The 22,221-nt window shown below is 41.4% G+C and overlaps 1 protein-coding gene across 4 annotated transcripts in view; it reads right to left on the bottom strand.

The window, feature by feature from the left end:
- The window catches only part of RGS6 (regulator of G protein signaling 6), a 251,597-nt gene that overhangs the window by 23,981 nt on the left and 205,395 nt on the right, over positions 1-22,221 (bottom strand). For all 4 annotated transcript variants that reach the window (XM_070939549.1, XM_070939559.1, XM_070939566.1 and 1 more), the window contains one exon: positions 10,512-10,698. In XM_070939549.1, coding sequence (XP_070795650.1) covers positions 10,512-10,698 — 187 coding nt within the window. The remainder of the gene's footprint in view (positions 1-10,511; positions 10,699-22,221) is intronic.

Below are 22,221 nucleotides of genomic sequence, written 5' to 3'. Positions count from 1 at the left end.
ATCCAATTAAAATGTGTTTAAAACTAAAAAGCAGAATTTAAAATATAGCTATCAAATGCTGACAGATGTTTAACAAAATATTTATTACTTCAGGGGGAAAAAGCATTCCTTCCCTTTCTTCCTCTTTCAGCCTTTTGCTCTGTTCCTCAGACAATTAAGCCTTGAATATGAATGAAACAAAAGAGATTTTCTTTTCCTTCCTTTTTGCTTTACAATAGGCATATCACAGAGTGGAGTCCTTGGTGTTCTCAGAGCTTGATTGTTGGCAAGCTTGCAAGCAAACAACCTCGCTCTGTGAGCACCAAGGACTCCACAGTTCAACTCTGAGCTACAGACATTCTCTTCTGTTGAACATCACAGAGTCCTGAACTACATAAAGACACTCCTAAAGCAGTGGAAGTGTCTGATCCAGGGGTGTTGAAGTGGTGGCCTGCGGGCCAGATGCGTCACTTGTAGGCCACACCCACCCCAGCTCCACCAATGGAAAAAACATCGCAAAACGTCACGTGACAGCAACGTGACGCCATGGGTTTGACACTGGTGGACTCTGACAGTGGTGGGTTGCCCCCGGTTCGAACCGGTTCTATAGAACCGGTAGTAAAACTGGCGGGAGGCTCCGTCCACTTACCCTGATGTCATCAGAAACAATCTGTGCATGCGATCCCATTGTGAACCGGTAGTAAAGGTAAGTAGAACCCACCTCTGGACTCTAATCTATTCAAGCCTTCCAGTAAATCAGGCACTACCAAGTTATATCTTTTTCCAATCAAAATTGTAACCTCTCCTGCATCTTTTTTTCCCCCCTAACCTGAAGCTTATGGGATGAAAACAAAATGTCTGGATTTCCTTTGTGCACTGAAGGTCCTATGTAGAAGGTCACAAGTCTAGGCAAGGCAACATCAGAATGAACTGGCATAGGTTTTTATAGCATGACAAAGGTAACGTTAATGTGGATTTTAAAAATCACTATCTGATTTATTGAGAATATGAAATAAGTACAAATAGAGGCTGTGCCTGAAGATACTTTTATTGACCTCAGCACAGAGAAGCATATTTTAGAAGAGAGACAGCAGAGAGAAACTATATGAAGTTTTATAAATGCAATATGAATCAGAAATTAAGAACATAGCTTGGTTCTTATGGTTTTCATATGCACAGTTAAAAGAAAGAAAGGTTCAGTATGGATAAAAGGACAGATGGAATTGAGAAAAAAAAACAATACACAGGTTGAAATGGAATTATGTACAAATGATGAGCATGTAATAGCAAAAATATATAAATTTAAGATTTAAAACAGAAGAAGAGGTTAAAGACTGTATGACAAAATGAGCTGCTAGTTTTGGATATAACATAGAGAGGAACATTTGGAGAGAATATGGGTAATTGGTGTTAAATTCATTTTGTGTCATTTAAGAGTAAATTTTCTATAGAACGATATACCATTAGTATGTAACACCAGGGAAATTATTTTAAAAAAGTATAAAAGTATTTCAAACCAGGCATGAAAATGTGAAAAGCACAAGGGGATTTTTTTGTCATGGATGGTGAACTAGTGAGAAAGCTAAGAAATTTTGGATTCAAATTCACATACTGATGAAAAGGACTTGAAGGATGAATATTGTTAAGCAATCAGAACTTTTTATTGGAACCTATGGTTAATGAATTAGAAAAGATTTATGGTAAATTGATACTATAAATTGTAACTGCAGAAAGATTATTATATGCACCACAATGGAAGAATAATGAAATTCTCATAGTAGAAGAATGGATTACGAAAATGTCCAAATTCGCTGAAATGGCAAAGCTGACCTGGTCAGGGAAAAAAAAAATATTGGAAGCCTTAAATGGACTTTTGTTGAAAGAAGGATTTGAAGACTAAGAAAGATGAGGACTAAATGAAGGGGTGAAAGGACTTTTCAAATATTTAAGAAGAAGGAGGGACAATAACAACACAATTGTCTGTTAAAAAGAAGATCGGAAGTAATCTATATTTCTTAACATTGGTTTATTTTTCTTCTCTTGCACTTTCCGGAATTTTTTCTCCTTCCCTTTTTTGTTTGTTATTATATGGAAAAATTCAATAAATATATTTTTGAAAGGAAATGAGGGCAACACAGTTTTGCATAAAAATGGCTTGTGTTAAGTTACACAAATAGCTTAAAAAAATGACCTGATAGTTCTCAACTTAGCATCATAAACTGGAATTGAGTGAGATGTCATGTGACCACTTCACTTCCAGCTCATCTGGCTACCGTTCTTAAGTAAGTATGCAGATCTTTAAGTAAAGTGGGGTGCATTGGGAGTGGGAGAGGTCAGATACAGGCAACAGGGCAGTGGTGGGTTTCAAATTTTTTTACTACCGGTTCTGTGGGTGTGGCATGGCAGGGGAAGGTTACTGCAAAATCCCCATTTCCTCCCGATCAGCTGGGACTTGGGAGGCAGAGAATAGATGGGGGTGGGGCCAGTCAGAATTTTTACTACCGGTTCTCCAGAACTGGTCAGAACTGGCTGAAACCCACCTCTGCAACAGGGCCCCACTAGCATGTGGAAACCTGCCATGGGTCGGGAGAATTTGTGCTGCTCCATGGCTGACCCAGTGCATAGAAATTGCCACAGGCAATAGATCTGAGTGTCTCTCCATCCCACCATTCTTGGGGAGGCCTCCATTGATTACAGGGCCCAACAGTGAGCATAAATTGCTCCACTTATCCTCACATTTTTCTATAGTTGCTGACAGTCATGCCCAACCAATGCACGTCACGGCTTTCTACAGAGAGTAGATATCTTGCGCCATTCTGCTGTCATGTGCTTTTCCAAAGTGCACCCTAATTTCCAAACAGCTGCACTCCTTAGCTTTCCATGCTCCCTAGTCTAAAAAGGCTAATGAACTTGATCATTCAGGAGACTAGAAAAAAATGCTATTCCTAGCCCGCTGATGATTGTGCTCACTAGCTTTCTATGCTTGCCTCCTCGCACAATGATGTCTCATCAGTTGTAGAATCTATGCTATTTTTTTTTCCATACCCAGTGGTGGGATTCAACCAGTTCGCACCACTTCAGGAGAACCAGTTGCTAACTTTCTGAGCAGTTTGGGGAACTGGTTGTTGGAAGAAATCATTAGGGCGGAGAACCGGTTGTTACTTGAATTCAATTACTTGAATTGAATTCAATTACTTGAATCCCACCACTGTTCAGACCATATGGTTAGCATCACAAAATGACTTCATTGGTAAGCAGTGCTGTTGGAGAGCAAAAGAAAGGTGATAATGCAACAATAAGAAAAGTGGTACATTCAAGCTTACTTAAGATATAACTTCTGCATACAATACAAGCCACGTCTTTAGAAAAAAAAAAAACACTCGGCAAAATTCTTGGAACAAAAGGAACACAGAGGTTTCCACCATCAATTTCACTAAGACCTAAATAGGGATAAGGGAGATAATTAAAAAACTGAGCCTATAATGACAAGGTAACTACTTCAAGTCAATGTCGGTGTAAGAAGAGGTCCATTCTCTTTCCTACAACAAGCTACAACAATGACCCTGGCTAGGTTGCAGAAGGGCACTTAGTCAACAGTCCAGCATCTTGGAAATTCTAGACAAGGATTCTGGAAACAGTTGGATCTTTTAAAATAAAACAACATTATCTCTGCCTGCTGTATTGGGTAGTCAATGGAGCCTAGCAAAGCAACAATAAACTCATCCCTCATTTTTCTTTTGTGTGCAAGTATGGGCTTTCCTCCTCCTTTCCCCTGTTAGATAATAGATAGGCAAATTCTCATTCAACCTTAGATGATGGATGGGAAGGCACTAGCCTAACTGCTCCCAGGACAATTTCCACTTTTCCTTTCTTTTTCTTTTTCTTTTTCTTTTTCTTTTTGTTTTGTTATCTTTTTGTCGGTCCAGACAAGAACCTGAAACTTCTGGCAAGCCAGAAAGAATGAGCAGCTAATTTTAAACTGTCACAGAGAGTAAGGTTACTTATTAAATTGCTTATTTTATAATCAGCCTTAGTCTCATTATAGAGCTTACATGCTCATCGAAATATGCACAGAGAGACATAGATAGAGTCAGTGATGTAAGGAATAAAGCAAAAGCCAAAAGTCATTATGAGAAGAAATACTTCAACATTACATATGGCTCTTTGACAGGGGCCATTTACAGATTGCCAAAGAGAGGGAGGGAGGGAGGGAGGGAGGGAGGGAGGGAGAGAGAGAGAGAGAGAGAGAGAGAGAGAGAGAGAGAGAGAGAGAGAGAGAGAGAGAGAGAGAGAGAGAGAGAGATCACCAAAAATTGGGATGGTGAAAAAAAACAAGATGCAGGAAACAGAGGGCAGAGTTTGAGTAAATATAGCCAGACTGAGAAATAATTTACACAGTTCACAAAAGGCCTCCCAACTATTTCATACCTCCGTTTGTATCTGATTTCTCATTTTAACCTTATCACTAGCCAAGTTTCTTATTCTGCCAATATATCCCTATGCCAAAAAAAAAAAAACAATGTACTTCATCACAAAGTTAAATGTGCAGTGGAAATATGGCAACTTTTTTTTTTTGCAGCTCTTGTTCCTTTTTTCCTGCCATTTAAGAGAGGAGGTAGAAGGACAGGATGTGGCTTTATTCAAGCTGTTCACAAGCATTCTATATTACAGCAATAACTTGTCAGCTTCTTCCAGAAACTGTCAGCACAATGCTATGCATTTGGTCACATCTTTCAGAAGTTTTAAGTAAAAAGAACACATACGAAATAAAATACCGTAGATGTGGTTTTGTATTCCTTGAAACCCAGGGCCAGCCCTCACTGTGGGTTTGGTTGCAGAGTTATTTTCAGAACAAGCCTGCATTTGAGCCTGACATATGTGTGCTTATCGAGGTGGGGGTTGGGGGAGGAGGGTGACTTACAAAGATTTGTGCCTGCTGCTTCAAGATGTGAAGTCGAGAGATCGTATGGCATAAAGCCACCGGGTGCTGCAGCTATCTTGGAGTGACTACGCAAATCAATGTGATGGATGGAGCATTTCTGCATGTTGGAGCATTCTTGTTTTATGGCCTACATCTAAAACTCACCTGGGCTTTTGGCAATCCATTCAGAAAGAAAACCCTGATTTGCTCTTTCAACAGTGCCCTTCGATGTAACACACCCAGTATTTGCTATCATTTGCCATCAAGACAACTAATTGTCAGCAAACACTCCTCGGCTCTCAAACCCGAACTGTAAGCAGAGGGGAAGAAGCTATTTAATATCTGTTGCCAAGAGTCCAGACTTCCAGAAGTCCCTAAAAAGGAGTGACTGCTGGCAAGCTGGTTAATAGTCTGCATCTGAAATGCTGTAACTCCGTCGTGGCTGGGAATTCTGGGAATTGAAGTCCACACATCTTAAAAGTTGTCAAGGTTGAAAAATCATGCTGTGCTGTAGCTATTCTTACACCCGAGACCTTTAGCCACTTTAATACCAGTTTTCTAGCAGAGACATTACATTGCCCTTGATTTCTATCAAAGCCCACCTTCCCTTATGCCTCCTTATTTTGTCCTGACCCAGTTATACCGCTCAATCTTAACACGTTCCTCTTAGCCACTGGGGAAACATGGGATCTACTATTATATGGAATGAAACAGCAACTTTGAACAGAAGTCTAAGATAGGCAGCAAAAGAGGAGGGGGAAGGAGGCAATCCTGTTGCTCCACTGCCCAGAGCTGCTGCTGAGTGGCGCTGAGGGCACATGGGTCTTCATTGTGTCTCACTGCTCTTGCTGGCACTGCTAACTTTCTCTCAGTCAATTTGATAGGGTGACCAGGAAATTGACAAGCTGGAGACTGAATGACTGTATTATTAGCAAGTGGGAAGGGGCATAGGGCAGGGGTGAAATTCAGCAGGTTCTGACAGGTTCTGGAGAACTGGAAGTGGAAATTTTGAGCAGTTCGGAGAACTGGTAGGGGAAATTCTGAGTAGTTTGGAGAACCAGCAAATACCACCTCTGGCTGCCCCCAGAGTGGGGTGGGAAGGGAGATTTTCCAATATCCTTCCCCCAGGAGTGGGGACAGAATGGGAAATTTGCAGTATCCTTCCCCTGCCATGCCCACCAAGCCATGCCCACAGAACCGGTAGTAAAAAAAATTGGATTTCACCACTGGCATATAGGAGGAACTGGCAGGTCCTTCTACTGCCTCAAGTTGTAGATCCCCTGCAGGGTTAGACAACTCGGTGTCCCCATTCAGGTTTTAGAAGCAGTACACCTTCCAACAATCTTGTCACTTGCTAAGATGGTAGGACTGACAGGGACTGTCCTTGTGAGGGTCCCATCAGAAGCCAGTTTGGAGGAGGAGAAGGAGGAGTTGGAACCCACACCATATGAGTGGGATGGCATATCACCCCAGAAAAGTCTGGAGAGCCCAGGGGTGGAGGATAACACCATCCCAGGGCCATCTGGCATTGGGAGCAAAGGTCAACCAAACAGGGAGCCATTTGTCCCAATGAAAACAGGGGCGGATCAATTGCCAACCATCAGCAGTGATGAAAGGCTACAGATCCCCTCTGAAGAGGAACAACTTGCCGTCCTACCTGATCTGTGGATGTGGAGAGTGGAGCAGAAGAAAGGATAGAGGAGGTCTGTGAGGCTGCTCATAAGGAAGCAGTCCCAGCCCTCCTCACAATGAACATCTGGCTTAGGGTGATTTAGCCATATGCTGGGGGAAGATGAATTGCTGGGAACAAGTTTGCTTTGGTGCACACTTCCCTGGCTCTCATGGACTTCTGACCATGTTTTGACTTTGTGGACTTTGAACCTTGTTTGTGAACTTTGGACTTCCTCCTTGTCTTATGGATCGGCTCTGATTTGTGGGATTGGGTTGCATTGACTGTAGGTGGTTGCCTTGGAGGAAAATTGAGGTGAAATTTTACTGGTACTGTTGGAGAGCCACCTATTGCAGTAGCTGGGCAATAAACAGACTTTGTTGATACCTACACTTGCCAATGGGTCAGAAGAACTCTTCAAAATTTATCAGGTATCAGGTTGCCTATACTAGGCTTGCTCCTTCATATACCTTTGGCACCCATATAGCAGAAATTGTGGCTCTGCATCACATCTATGTATGCACCTGAGAAGTCGATTCCCTGGTTCAGTTTCTGAAAAATATAGGATAGTTCCAGTAACTGTGGCCCTAACCTCATATGATACTAAATACATATCAGAATTTATAATACTAGCATTTTTGAAGGAAACGGCAGGATGAAACAGTTCCTTGCAGGAAAACTCAAAGGTAGCAGGGAAGATACCACCTGGAACCTTCTCTAGGCACTGCCTATCCGTCTTTCTCCAACAATTCAGAGCTGTGGTGGCATAGTGGTCAGAATGCAATATTGTAGGCTAACTCTGCCCACTGCCAACAGTTTGATCCTGACTGGCTCAAGGTTGACTCAGCCTTCCATCCTTCCGAGTTGATAAAATGAGGACCCAGACTGTTGGAGACAATATGCTGACTCTGTAAACTACTTAAAGAGGGCTTAAAGTACTATGAACCAGTATATAAGGCTAAGTTCTATTGCTATTTCTGGAGGAGGAGTTAACCAAGGAAGAATGCAGCGGCAGCAGTTGCAAATATTTCTTCTCAAGTGCATTCTCTCTGGGCACTGCGGTGAATCTGGCCGCAGATGTTGCCAAGAGAGTGTGCGAGCAACTGTGTCCATTCATTTGTTCTGTTGAACTGGATGACGTAGCCTTTTCATTCTCCCACTCACTCATCTGAGATCTCCCTCCAGCTACCATAGTAATGGTGATTCTATCCAATTAATCTAATAGCCTCCACCATGCCATCCAGAAAAAAAAGGGGGTAAGTGAGAGAGGCAGCAATTGCTCCACCACATTTTCATGATTACTCAGCCTTTCTCTTCTCCTGGCAGCCAAAGCTGAGCAAGTGATTGCAAAGAGTCTCTGTAATTGCTCACCTGCCTACTCCAATTGCTACCTGCTTGCTTCAATTGCTGATTTCCTCACTTTGACCAATGCAGCAGGAAAGATTGGTGGGCATCCAGCAGGAAAAAGAGGGGGAGCCAAAGGAAGTGGTGGCTTAAGTAGAGGCCCACCTTGAAAAAAATCATCCACAAACAATGAAACATTTTTTATGTATCTAGTTGGGAAACGTTGGCTTACTCTCTGTAGAGTCTTGGATAATCTTATCTTCCTTAGCTTATCTATACTTTCTTTTAGTAAGGTTGCCCACTTTATACCGCAGGAATGTGGGCCTGCACGTGTACATGCCCGCACATGTAAACTCAGATCACAATTTGAGTCAGAGGATGTTAGGTTTTACCCGTGATATCTGTTCTCATTGTAAATGTTCATATTCAGGAAATACAACATTTGGTAGTTTCAGCTAAGCTCCAAATTGTTCTCTGTTGTTTTGAAGTACAGGACATAGAATAATCTGTTTAAGTTACAGAAAGGCAGTGTCTACCTCAAAGTGTGAAAAACTTCCTAACAATACAATCAGTACATCAAAGGAACCAATGACTGCTAAACAAGCATGTCAAAGATGTTTAATTTGGACTCCTGTACTTAGCTGGGGAATGGACTTGATGGTCCTCTAAGACTTTGCAACTCTCTCTCTCTCTCTCTCTCTCTCTCTCTCTCTCTCTCAAATATAAGGTGTAGAGAAGGCTATCAGTGGGATGCATAAAAGCCCATAAAAGCCTTTTATGTTCATAATAACCTTATAGATTCTCTAAGGCAGGGGTCCCCACCCTATGGACTGCGGCCCACTACCGACAGAGGTAGGATTCAGCCAGTTCAAACCGGTTCGGGCAAACCAGTTGTTAAAATTCAGTGCAGTTTGGTGAACCACCTAATCACACCACTGGCTGGCCCCGCCCCAACTCTTACAGCCACTCCTTTTCTCGCCTCATCTGCTTTGGCTGCTTGCTTGCCTTGCTCATTTTTTGGGCCGTTTTTCCCCCACAGGCCCCATCTCGCCTTGCCCACCCCTGCTAACAACTCTGGGCTGGGCAGCGGATTGGCTTTCCTGGCTGGATGCACCCCTCAATCCCCGCCTGCCCTTCCCTTTCTGCCGCAGCTGGTGGCAGAGAGGAAGATGAGTCAGGTTGATCTGCTGCTGCTTGGCCCCCTACCCCAGCCTGCATCTTGCCCCTGCCCGGACTCACCTGCCACGGCTGCGAGCAGAGGGGGGTGGCCAGGGGCTGCAAGATTGCACCGCCTGGATCGTCCCTCTCCCACCCTCCCACCTGGTCAAATTGTGTGAGTGCCTGGCCTCCCAGCCGCCCCCCACCCTCTGGAATGGCAGTGGTAGAGAACACAGGATCGTCTGGAAGCTAGGAGGGAAAGGAAGATGGGGGCAGTTGCTAGCAGAGAGGGGAGAGTGCGAGGTTGTTGCTTCTGGGATGAGGGGAGCCAGGGAACGTCTGGGTCTGGTTCACCCAACCTCTCTTCCTCTTGCAGCTGTGTGTCCTCCAACCAGCATGGATGGCAATTACAGCCTCAACATGTGTTGCCAGGGCTTCTGCTGGTACGCCGAGGACATTGGCTTCATTAAGGTGAGGGGGCTGATACCCCCTTCGTGGCCCAGAGTTCCCTGGCAACGCCCATGACATCTTCTGGCTCTGATGGTCATGTGCAGGCTAGGGAAGTAAATCTGAAAATGTGTGTAATCTTCTAATGTACAGAAGTTATAATTAAATGTATGGCAGAAAGTGGATGCTGGGTGTGTGAGGTTGAATGTGTATAGTTTTAGAAGAGCTCTCTCTGTGTGTGTATAGATACACATACAGTATATATAGTACATAATGTATCTTTTGGTGTGCCTATACACATTCTATACTATGTAATGTGTATGTACACATATGGCATATATACATAGGATTAAATAGTGTATTTTGGATGTTTAGTAGTAGTAAATACAAATAGAGAGGGAAATTGTATCTTGTTGAGGCCTTTGAAGTGAGTGGCTGGGAGGCAGGGCTGGGTGTGATGAGTGACGTCAAGTTGGCCACGCCCATCCAGTCACATGACCACCTGGCCATGCTCACCCGGCCGGTCATTAGGGCAGAGAAGCAGTTTTTAAATTATTTGAATCCCACCACTGACTACTGGCCCATGGCCTATTTGCAACCGGGCCATGTGAGTGGTGGGCCAGCGCATGCAGACCCATTTGCATGAGTGGTGAGCGCTTGCAGCCTCACAAAACTGTGTGCATGCATGCTTCTCACACAAAATCATCTCCTCTTCCTTTCCTCCCCACCCCCGGGCCGCCAACCCAGAAAGATTGAGGAATGCTACTCTAAGGAACTATAGGTGATAGTAGCAAACATTATCATCTCTTTTTTTTAAAATCAATTTATAAATTTCCTTATTCAATTCCTGCTTCTGCTCCTGATTGAGACTGAAGCATCTCCACTTTACACATTAATAAGTTATGCATTTTCCAGGGACACTTTTGCAGTTTAGAAGCTGCATTTCCCTCTTTTGTTCTAGTGCACTATTAGAAATCACATCCAAGTCCGAACCTGTGCATCTTCATATGTGTACCTCCCTGGGTCTTTGACGTTTTGGCTTGTTATTTCATAGCTGTGAGAGTCCAGGTTGATGGCACTCTGGGCCCCGGGAGCGAGGAACTCTTGCCAGATCTCTTCTACTCTGTTCGCTACATCTTGCAGTGGTTGTTTTTTGAGATCCTGGACAGCCAACCAAAACCTGCATTGAGGCAACAAAGAAAGAAAATGTACCCCAGAAAAGTGAGTCAGCTGCACCAGCAAGAATCAGGTTAATTTTAGCCCAATCTTTTTACAGCCAATATTCAACTGATATCCAAATGTCTATGGAGATTCTCAGTCATCCAGTTCATGGTTGTCTCCAAGGTGCTTTTTCAAATGGCAACTAGACTTTCTGCAAGGAGTGAAAATCCTTCCATTCCCCCCCACCATCCAATCAGAGCTGAAGAAGATTCTTGGATAAGAAGCCGAAATATCTTCAAAGAAAAAAACAGAAAAGTCCAGTTGCCTTTTGAAAAAGCACCTTTGGGACAACTGATATCCAAATAACCATTGCCAGACCCATTAGCATGTTGTAATTTCTGAGTGACTCTGAAAGAAAAATCACATTTTAGAGCCTCTCCATCGTTTTTAGAATCATGTACAGAGACCCTATGAAATTAGAAACAGAAAATAAAGCTATTTTGCAGACAATATACTTTTGATATACTTACTAAGAACAAACTGAAATATAGTCTCCCCACCTCCTCCTTCCAGCAAGCATCTTGTGTCAAATCCCAGAGTAATCAATGAAGAGAAGGAATTCTTTCAGGCATAAAAAGTTCAAATTCAGCCTAATATTTTTAACATTGCTTATGTTGAAGATCACTTGGGTTTAATCCTATGCTATTCTACTTAAGCAAAGGAAGTTTGAAAGGGAAAAAAAACCTCTTCACCAGAGCAATATCATAGCCAGGGGATTCTGATTGATTGATTGATTGATTGATTATCTGCCATCAAGTTGTCAACTCTCAGTGACCATATAGATTTTTATCCTGATGATCTGTCTCTAAACTGATATTGAAGGCATGTGATGCCAGTCTGCTAGAAGCTGATTTTTGCAGATATCTTACATAATTGGTGTTTTTCGCTGTTTGTTGAATGCATTACTCAGAAAAGTTTTACATTGATACGTCTTTTTTTTTTGTTCCTGAGGAAATATTTTAAAGGGAGCATGCACAAAGCTATATTGACACCTAGTGGACGTTCACTGCAACTGGTTCTTTTGCCCCATTCATGGCAACTTGTATTTTCTCCTTCTGAACTGGCATTATCTACTTGGATGAGTAGGAGTTAGGCTCAATATCCTTGGCATCCAAGCATGAGTACATCCACCTAATCTTTTTGTCTCTTTCCTCTATCTTGCCATTTCTTTGTGGGTCTGTCTAGTTATTTATGAATTCTTATTACGCCTTTCCTGCCAACTAGATACAAATGTGCTCTATGATAAAACAGAGGAATGTATTCACACAGCAAGTCAGACAAACATCCAGCCAATGCATTTGCTGCAATGGAAAGCTTGGTTAGTTTCAAGTTTGGTTAGGTTTTTTTTGGGGGGGGGCAAAAAGGGTGGGAGAGGTCAGCATTTTGTGAAGACATCCCATTTGGTTAGTTTTGTATAAAAGTAACCACATTGTGTGTCATACAAACCCAGTCAGAGGCATTCTTCTTCTCCGGTAATATTACATTACTAACCAGAGCATACAAAACATTTGCTAGACCAATTCTTGAATACAGCTCATCTGTCTGGAACACGCACTGCATATCGGACATTAATACAATTGAGAGACTCCAGAGATATTTCACAAGAAGAGTCCTCCACTCCTCTGCTCATAACAAAATACCCTATGCCACCAGACTTGAAATTCTGGGTTTAGAAAATTTAGAACTAAGCTGCCTTTGGTATGACCTAAGCATAGCTCATAAAATCATCTGCTACAATGTCCTACCTGTCAATGACTACTTCAGCTTCAACCACAACAATACACAAGCACACAATAGATACAAACTTAATAGATACAAACGAACCGCTCCAAACTCGATTGCAGAAAATATGACTTTAGTAACAGAGTAGTCAATGCCTGGAATGCACTACCAGACTCTGTGGTCTCATCCCAACCCCCACAAAACTTTAACCTAAAACTGTCTACTGTTGACCTCACCCCATTCCTAAGAGGTCTGTAAGGGGCATGCATAAGAGCATCAGAGTGCCTACCATCCCTGTCCTAATGTTCCCTTTAATTGTACTCATTTTATGTATTCACTTCATGCTTATATTTATATATATTATCTAATATGTACTTGACAAAATAAATAAATAAAAATTACAAGAATATGGTAAATATGGCTATCAGATCTGAGATTGATCACTCACACATAACAACCCTTAGGTGACTATCCATGTACATATGGGGTATCTGCAGGATCATCTCCTGCCTTCCTCCCATCATCCGGTGCGCTCACACAGAGCGGGCCTCCTCAGGGTGCCATCAGCCAGACAATGTCGGCCTCCAGGGGGAGAGCGTTCTCTGTGGGAGCGCCGACCCTCTGGAATGGGTTGCCTCAGGACAGCCCCGGACCTCCTCTCCTTCCGCCGCGAATTGAAGACGTGGCTTTTTCACCAAATGGGCTGAATCCGCAGGGGTGACTTCAAATAATTTTAATAATTTTTTAATTGATTTTAATTTAATTTTAAACTGATTTTAAATTGTTTATGTAATTCTTTATTTTGTTTTGTAAGCCGCCCTGAGTCCTACAGGAGAAGGGTGGCATATAAATAACATAAATAAATAAATAAATAAATATTAAACCAGCAATTGAACCTGGGAAATCTTGGGAGATTTCTACTTTGTATGCATCTCAGGGGCAATGCTTATCCAAAAGTCTTGTCACTTCATTTCATCAGGTGATCCTTTCTTTATTCCTCCAGTAAAACATTAAAGATTTCTCGCTCCCCCATTTAACTATGCACCTCATTTATTGTTGTTAACAATGAGAAAAAAATGTTTCCCAGTCAGTGATCTAGCTTGGCCTGAGTTTTCTTCACTAGAAAAACATGAAGTGTCTACATGCTACCACTTCCTGTTCTTAACAATCTCTCAAACCAGCATTAAAACTATTGGTCGAAAGTTCAGGCGGGGCTGCTACCATAGCCTTTTAAAAACAGCCCATAGTTTTAACTGTCCAGTTCTCTCCCTTCTCCTTCATGGCCATGGCAACCAGGAAGCAAGAGCCCGCAGAATGGGCTACTCAAGTTAAGAAACAGGTCAGGAGCCTGAGTGGCATAGGAGGCTAATGCCTCCTACTAAGGCAGCATTTAACATCCAGCTGCCTGCAATTACTGCGAGTTCAATTCTCACCAGGCTCAAGGTTGACTCAGCCTTCCATCCTTTCTAAGGTGGGTAAAATGAGGACCCGGTTTGTGGGGGCAATAAGATGACTTTGTATAAAATATACAAAAGTATAAAGGCTATTGCTTAGCGCATTGTAAGCCGCCCTGAGTCTCTGGAGAATGGTGGCATATAAAAATAAATAAATAAAATAAATAAATAATGGTGGTGGTCAATGATGAGGCATCTCACTTTAGAGATCCAGTTATTTTATATTGTTTATTTTGTATATTGTACAAAAACTTGAAACCAGCGGACAACCCATCCAGTGGTGGGATTAATTTTTTTTACTGCCGGTTCTGTGGGTGTGGCTTGGTGGGCGTGACATGGCATGGCTTGGTGGGCGTGGCAGGGGAAGGATACTGTAAAATCTCCATTCCCATCCCACTCCAGGGGAAGGATACTGTAAAATCTCCATTCCCTCCCCACTCCAGGGGAAGGTTACTGCAAAATCCCCATTTCCTCCCGATCAGCTGGGACTCGGAAGGCAGAGAATAGATGGGGAAGGGGCAGTCAGAGGTGATATTTACCGGTTCTCCGAACTACTTAAAATTTCTACTACTGGTTCTCCAGAACTGATCAGAACCTGCTGAATCCCACCTCTGAACCCATCCCCTAACCAGCTTAAATATACTTTTGCAGGAATCTCTCCATAGACTGCAACATAGGAATGTGATTGGCAAACATTTGTAAAAAAAAACAACTGGAAGGTTCTGGAACAAACTACTTTATGTAAGAGCTTTTCTTGGCAGCATACAGAGAATGAAATACAGAGAACATGGGCACAGCCTGGCATGGTATCAGATAAAGTGATTAGTGTAGCCTGCCTTAACTGGGTTTTTTTCGTCCCCAGGCAGCCATTCTGACTAGGAATTCTGGGAACTGTAGCTAAATACAATTGAGGGCACCAGGTTAAGGAAAGGAGTCTTAGTACCCAGAACAAAGTTGTGCTGTTATTACAATGGCTAAAATATCAACCTGAGTTAGCCAGGAGAAAACCACGAAGCCATCTCAGGGACATATGTGATATAACATAAACCAGAGACAACAAAGTCTGCTGGACTGGAGGATCACAGGAACCAAAACAAAATAGATCCAGTTGTGCTTCAAAACTTAATAAGGAGAATATAAATGCCATTTCAAGTGTTCCATGGGGAAAATATGAGTGTTAAATGACAATATTTGTAGTTTACTCGCTGTTTGTTGTTCAATGTCATGCTGCCTGTCTCTGACAGTGATTTTCACTGTAGGAGATGTGGCGCATATCTGCCATCTGTTTTAATACATATGAAGCCACTGATTGGCCTCCGTGGTGCATTTCCTTCATATGCACCACCCAAATGGAATGGCTGAGAAAAGCACTGCTTTCTGAGAACACTCCTCAACAGGTCTGAAAGTGTGAAAAATATTTTTTTAAAAAAAAACAAAAAACAAACAAACTCTGAAATAATCCCGACTAGCACCTTCACAAGAGTACTAAGAAACTTTGTACACCTAGAAGTGCCCTCGTTTTAATTCTTGTTTGGGGCCAGGGGTACCAAAGAAGGGGAAGAAAAAGAACAAAGCATTTGTGAAATCCTCTTCAAATGAACAGAAGGAGCTGCATTTTCTGCTGTGCTAATCACTCCCTTGAATGATTTCTACCCTTTTGAAAGCAATATCTAAATATTTAGAATGGAGGACTTGTTTCCATTTCTGCCTTCCCAAGTGAACAGATTCACCAAGGTTCAAATTCTATGCCTTCTACCAGTGGTGAAATCCAAATTTTTTTACTACCAGTTCTGTGGGCGTGGCTTGGTGGGCGTGGCAGGAGAAGAATATTGCAAAATCTCCATTCCCACCCCACTCCAGGGGAAGGATATTGCAAAATCTACATTCCCACCCCATTCTGGGGCCAGCCAGAGGTGGTATTTGCCGGTTCTCTGAACTACTAAAAATTTCTACCAGTTCTCCGAACTGCTCATAATTTCCGCTACCAGTTCTCAAGAACCTGTCAGAACCTGCTGGATTTCACCCCTTACTTTGGCCTCAGCCCAAAGTAAGCTTGTTTAAAATTTCCATTGTTTTCCATGGGTGAATTATGGCTGAATTTATGGAACACAGAAATGCTTATTAGCCATCTTAGTTTCACATTGACTTCACAGACTACCAAGCAGTACTTATTCCTTATGTGTTGTGTGCATATGTGTGCACATATATGTATGCATACACATAACTGAAACTCTCTTTCTTTCTTTCTCTCTCTCTCTCTCACACACACACACACTCACACACACACAGATACACTATATTGAGCAACATAAACTATTTTACCAACAATGCTGTCTTTGCAAATAATGGGCAACCTAACAAACTGCACTTTCTGTGACCTGGCTGGGCTATATATCATAAAATTCCAGTGAAATGTATTTATTTATTACACTTGATTGGTGAAGCTCTGAACAGCTGACATATGGCTCCCAGATGGCCTTTTGCAGCCAAACTAGGCCTTCTTACAATTCACTGGGAATAGACCACTTCTGCATATGCATTTTCTGATGTCACAAATGAAATACTGTACTTCTTGGAATATTTAAGTTGTGGATAGTATTAACACAGGAAGCAGAGAAGTAATCTTTTTTTAAAAAATGCTTGGAGGCAAAAAAAAATCTTTTTAGTTTGTGAAAAAATTTGCAAAGAAATGAAGGTGCCATTTGGAGCATGAACTAACTATCAGTGAGAAGGCAAAATTATGTACAGAAAGTTATTAGGATTCTAAGCTACTGACTGTATTTCTTTGAAGCTGCTAAACATGAGGTAAGACTTCATGTTGCTGTAAGCCTTGGTTTTTTTTAATGATGATGTGTCAACCAAGCTACGGTTGGCTGACTTTGCATATAGTACAAAGCCAAAACAATATGAAATTCAGCAATAAAGCTTAGCAAAATGTGCAAATTCAGCCATTTCATCCTATTTGAGTTTGTCCCTAACTAGGTGCCCTCCTAGGTGGGCTTCAATCGTATAATCCTTAGCCAACCTACAGGGCACCACACCACCTGGTCTGGAGCTGCAGAATAGCCTTAAGGCCAGTCATGCTCAGTATTCAAATGCCAAGGGATTCTGAGGGCCTCGGGATGTTTTTCATTAGGAATTTTAAAAAGCAACATTTCCCCATCCCATTTGTGAATGCTTGCAGGTAATTCTGCAAACACCATCCTTGGTTTTTGTCTGGCATTAAGTCTTTGGGATATGATGTTTCTCATTCAGTATCCTGCAGTTTTCACTGCTATTTGGCAGACATAAGTCCCCATGGAGCATGTGCACCCTCTAGTGGCGAAGAATCCAAAGACTTTGGAATGTTTTACCAACTCTTCGATCCTTCCACCTGCCCACCAATGAATTTACAAGTCGAAGATTATCAAACACACAAATAAGTGTATATTCCACATTGTCTATTAAGTAAGATTTTAGACTGCAGGAGCCTGATAGCAACGTTTGTCTGATTTATTTATTCTTGGATAAATCTTTCTTCTTCTGTGTCGTCCCATTCATTTGGAATACATTACCCATCACCCAATGACTGTGGATGATATATTCCAACAAATCTGGAGGACAATCTATTGAGGGAGGCCAATCTGCATAATATTTGGTTATGCCGCTTGCTTAAAACTGTATTCATGGAGAGAGATAATTTTTTAGGAAACTACATATTTTATTGAGCTTAAATGGATTCCAGAGGATGGTAGAGGACAGGAAGGCGTGGAGGAACGTTGTCCATAGGGTCGCAATGGTCAGACACAACTTCGCAACTAACAACAACAACATATTTTATCTATTTGAATATTCCATATTATTTTCTGAATGTCTTAATGGTTTTGGGGTAAACCTTTGTTTTAAACAAAATGGCTGTTTTATGCGGAGTTCTCCATGATGGATTTATTTTACCTGCAACCCATAACCTGTATCATTATTAATAATTTCCTTTTTGAAAGTATTGTTATTGCTAGAATTTACAGAAAAAGATAGCAAAACAACAACAAAAACAACTCGAAAGCAAAAAAAAAACATAAAAGAAATAAGAACATATTATGACACAGATAAAAAGTAGCTCAGTTTTCAAACATAGTATTAAGCCTTGAGAACATGGAATGATATTTACTAGTCTTTCTATTACAGTGAGAGTTCATAAGCAGAGAATTAGCATCTATCATTAACTAAAGATTGTAAAACTGGAGTACCATTATCCTTCTAATGTAAATAAATGTAATAAACTTGTTGGTACATTTGCTGGATAAACCCATAATTCCTCATATAGTGTTAATTTCCAAAATCTGGAATTTAATTCAAAATCCCATTCACATTCTCAAAGTGTATTACTTTCCCCCAAGCCACATTAAGAAGCTTATGGATTGTAACTGACGCAACAACACATATCTTATGCATAAATGTCCTTTCCATCGTTCTACACTTCCGACAAATTAATCATTTCTGAAACTTCTTGTACCTACTTCAGCCTCAGTCTGGAAATTGAGAAGACAAAACAGTCACACATTTCTTTGGAGAAAGAATAAACTTGAAGAATACATGGCCATGGGTACATGTCTCCATTTATCTCCTCTTTTAACAGCATGATTCAGAGGGATATTAAGAAGCTTCAAGGGTCTACTGTCTCCCCTAAGCCTCCCAGCAAAATGGCTTCCCCCTTTTTTCTAATAGCTACTGTAGAGAAAGATGGAATATCAGTTAGGTCTACACCAAATATTTTGGACCAGGGTGTGATAAAATAATTACTTTTGTGAAACTATGGGACAAGAAGAGAAATACATAAGAAAAGGGCAGACAGGATTTAAATAGCACTGAATGAGCAGAAAGAATTTAATGGTAATGAAAACCTATATTATCTGTGCATATTGTAGAAAGCTAGCACCCACCCCTCTCCTAAAAGAATGAAATATTTTAGGAAATATTAAAAAGGCAGAATATTATACTTCCCTGGATGAGAAATGGAGAAACATGATTTGTTAGAGTCAGGAAGCAGACTCACTCTTAATAGCTCCCACCTTTCTTAATAGCCTACAGCAGATGTCAGCACTTAAGAGATAAAGAGATAGATAGCTCTATTCATAAGCAAATTCCCTGCAGCAAGGTCTAAACAAAGGTAAGGTTAGCCCTCAGCCACAATAGGAATTGCCCAACAAGTCCCTTCGTTGCATCAGACCAAACTTCAACCAAACGTAGCTCAGACAAACTCCTAGGATTTGTAATATGGCACCATATGACAACAGCCAATAGAATCCATGTTCTTGAACAGGAAGCTCAAGTTCAAAGCCAAAGAGAAGGTATAAATACCCCCCACTCTCAACTCTATGTGGCCAGCTGCATCAGAACCACAAACATGTTCATCAATAAATGGTCACTCTTTCCAATCAGCCTCCAGCCTCCATTTTGTCTCTAGTGCCTTTCTCCCAGATTGGACCTAGATATTTCTTCCAACAATTTCTATATCTATGGTTTTGCATTTTTATGTTTACAACCTCATAATGTTTTCAGAATATAGTTAGCAGTTAGAATAAAGAATGCTACAAACAACAATCTGTTTTAAGTTATGGAAAATTACTTGAAGAAATAAAACTCCCCTTATATTCCAGTCTTCCTTTTAAGTGTACCTCTTTTCTCATTGCTAGGCCTTAAAGTTTTCCCTTTTTAAAATTCCCAAATGTCCCTCTGCTTAGCTTCAAGGTTGTCAAATTATTGCTCCTTCCTAGATTAAAAAAAGAGAAGGAGAATTTTAATCATTGCGGCATCCTATGGATTTTTGTGATATACAAAAGATAAAAGTCCAGAGACAGATGGGGAAGGTTCCCCTCAAGATTGACCCTGGGCATTTTGTTGCTATAGGCAAAATACTGAAATAGCTTATCTTTCCCACAGGATTCTGAAAGTTCAAAAACCCGCAGCCGACTGCTCACTTGGTCCTCCTGGCTGCAGAATTTTGATGAGGCCATCTTTAGGCTCTGAAACTGTGCTTCCATAATTGCTCCCCTCTTGCGCTTACTGCTTCATTGTCTTATTAAAGTAAGCTTTGGACTTTGTTCACTAATGCTGCTCCTGTTCACCCATCTGCCCTTCACTCGGTAAAGTATATTTTTTAATTCTCCAAATGCTGCTGAGATGTACCGACTGATGCCAAGATTCTTTGATTTACCAGTTCAGGGGTAGCAAACTCTGCATTGTTTATGGCTGAGACTATGCTTTGATTCCTCCAGAGCATTCCTGGACTGGGAGGCCCAATATTCTTGTCCTTTTGAAAGGGGGCAGAGAGAAGGGTTAAAGAGTAAAATTAAAGAGCTCCTTGAAAATTCTCCAACTCTTTTACAACTTCCATTTTGGGAAAAGGTAAGGCGTGTGGATTCCCCCTTAGGAGTGGGGAGGAGTTAAATAATTAATTTAAACTTGTTTTGAGGACAATTCATAAAATGTCTCATCTTCAAACATATGCCAATAAATTCATGACTGACTTAAACCAACACTTAACCTGTAGGCCTCTTTTACTTAATATTCATTTATGACATTTTTTCTAATCATCTGGACCCATGGAAATGAATCTTTCATTAAACGTGATCATTAACAACATCAAACCCAGTATTAATTTTAGCCTATCTACCGAATGTCCATTTCCTTGATATCACCATAAAACTATACAATAGTTACATAAATATCACATTATATGGAAACCTACAGATCACTGCATATCTTTTCCCTCCAGCTTCAACCAGAGCAAGCTACCAAATATATCATTTATAGCCAGGCTCGACACCACAACTGCATTTATTTTCACCCACCTGATAAAGATGCTCAACTGATGGAATTAACCAGCTATTCAGAGGAGAGAACTACCCACCTAACAAGATCAATAGACAAATCAACAGAGCCAGGCCAATTCCCAGGAGAGACCTATTAAAAGACACACTACAGAAATGAAAAACAAACAAACAAACAGAATTATACTGATAGTCACCTGCAGCTTAGACAATCTCCCAAATTAAAGCAGATTCTCAGTAGCAAAATAAAAGACAAAAAACACAAAACAGAACAATGGGAACCAGTCCCTGTAACAAACCCAGATATCTTTCCCATTCTCACCAACACTACTATCACAGGCCCCAACAAGTTCATACACAAGATTAGAGGTGATATTTCTCTAAAGTGATATATACCATTATCTGTCAGCAAAGTCTGTCTAGCATTCTCTAGCACTAGCACTGATGATGTTACCTATTTTGGGTAACAAAACATCTGCAAGAAAACAACCAAGCTCAGAGAGCACCAAGGACCCCTCAAGTCTCTCAATATTCTATGTAGAACAAATAGGACAAATGTTGTACAAAATAATTAAAGGAGACCATTTCGACCTTAGGACTCAAAACAAAGACAAAATTATATTAGAGTAGTACAGTCTTCCAGGATACTGCATAACAGACCCGAAAAAGACTATTTTGGAAAACTGAATTATAACATTACTGTTGACCAAGAGGTTGCTGGACTCACACCAAAAGATTTGCAGGCCATCTTAGAAGGTCTCAAAAAACATAATGATTTTTCTTAACACATTAGAATTGTTAATTGATAAGGTACTGGTAATCTGCCTCACATGTAATCTCCATAGCCAATCTGTCTCCTTTCCCTTCTATCTCTAATGCCTTTTCTCTCCAAGACTTCCCATCGCAAAGAACGCAGAGAAGAGCAACAAGAATGATGAGGGCACTGAAAGCTAAAACATACGAAGAATGGTTACAGGAATTGGCTATATCTAATTTAATGAAAAGAAGGACTAGGAGAGACATGATAGCAATGTTTCAATATTGGAGGGGCTCCTACAAAGATGAGGGAGTCAAATTATTTTCCAAAGCAAGACAAGTGTTGTGGCCCCGCCCTCTGAGCCTGTCCCATCGGAGGAAGAAAGCTCCGAGCATGAGGAAGAGGAGTCAGCCAGGCCTCCCTCTCCAGGCCCCTCCCCTCGGGCATTGTCTCAAGTGCCGGTGGAGGGAGAGGAGACAGCTGATTCGAATCAAAGTGATAATGAAACATCATTCCTGGACGCACGCCTCCGAAGGCGTGATAAACGTTTGCAGCAGCTTAGGAGGCGTGCTAGGGATTAGAACTGAGTCACTGGACCACACCCGTGTGAAGAGATCATGCTCCGGAAAAGCCGAACTTCCGAGTTCTGGTGCACATGTGCACCTGACACTCAGCTGGCCAGCACGCATGCGCACATCAGTTTTCGGCACTGCCGCGCACACGAAGGACAGCTGATCATA

This window comes from Pituophis catenifer, unplaced genomic scaffold (assembly GCF_029215685.1).
Source record: "Pituophis catenifer annectens isolate HBS135680 unplaced genomic scaffold, rPitCat1.0.hap2 SCAF_1, whole genome shotgun sequence".
NCBI classification, from domain to species: Eukaryota; Metazoa; Chordata; class Lepidosauria; order Squamata; family Colubridae; genus Pituophis; species Pituophis catenifer.
This window is presented reverse-complemented; position numbering and strand designations above follow the sequence as displayed.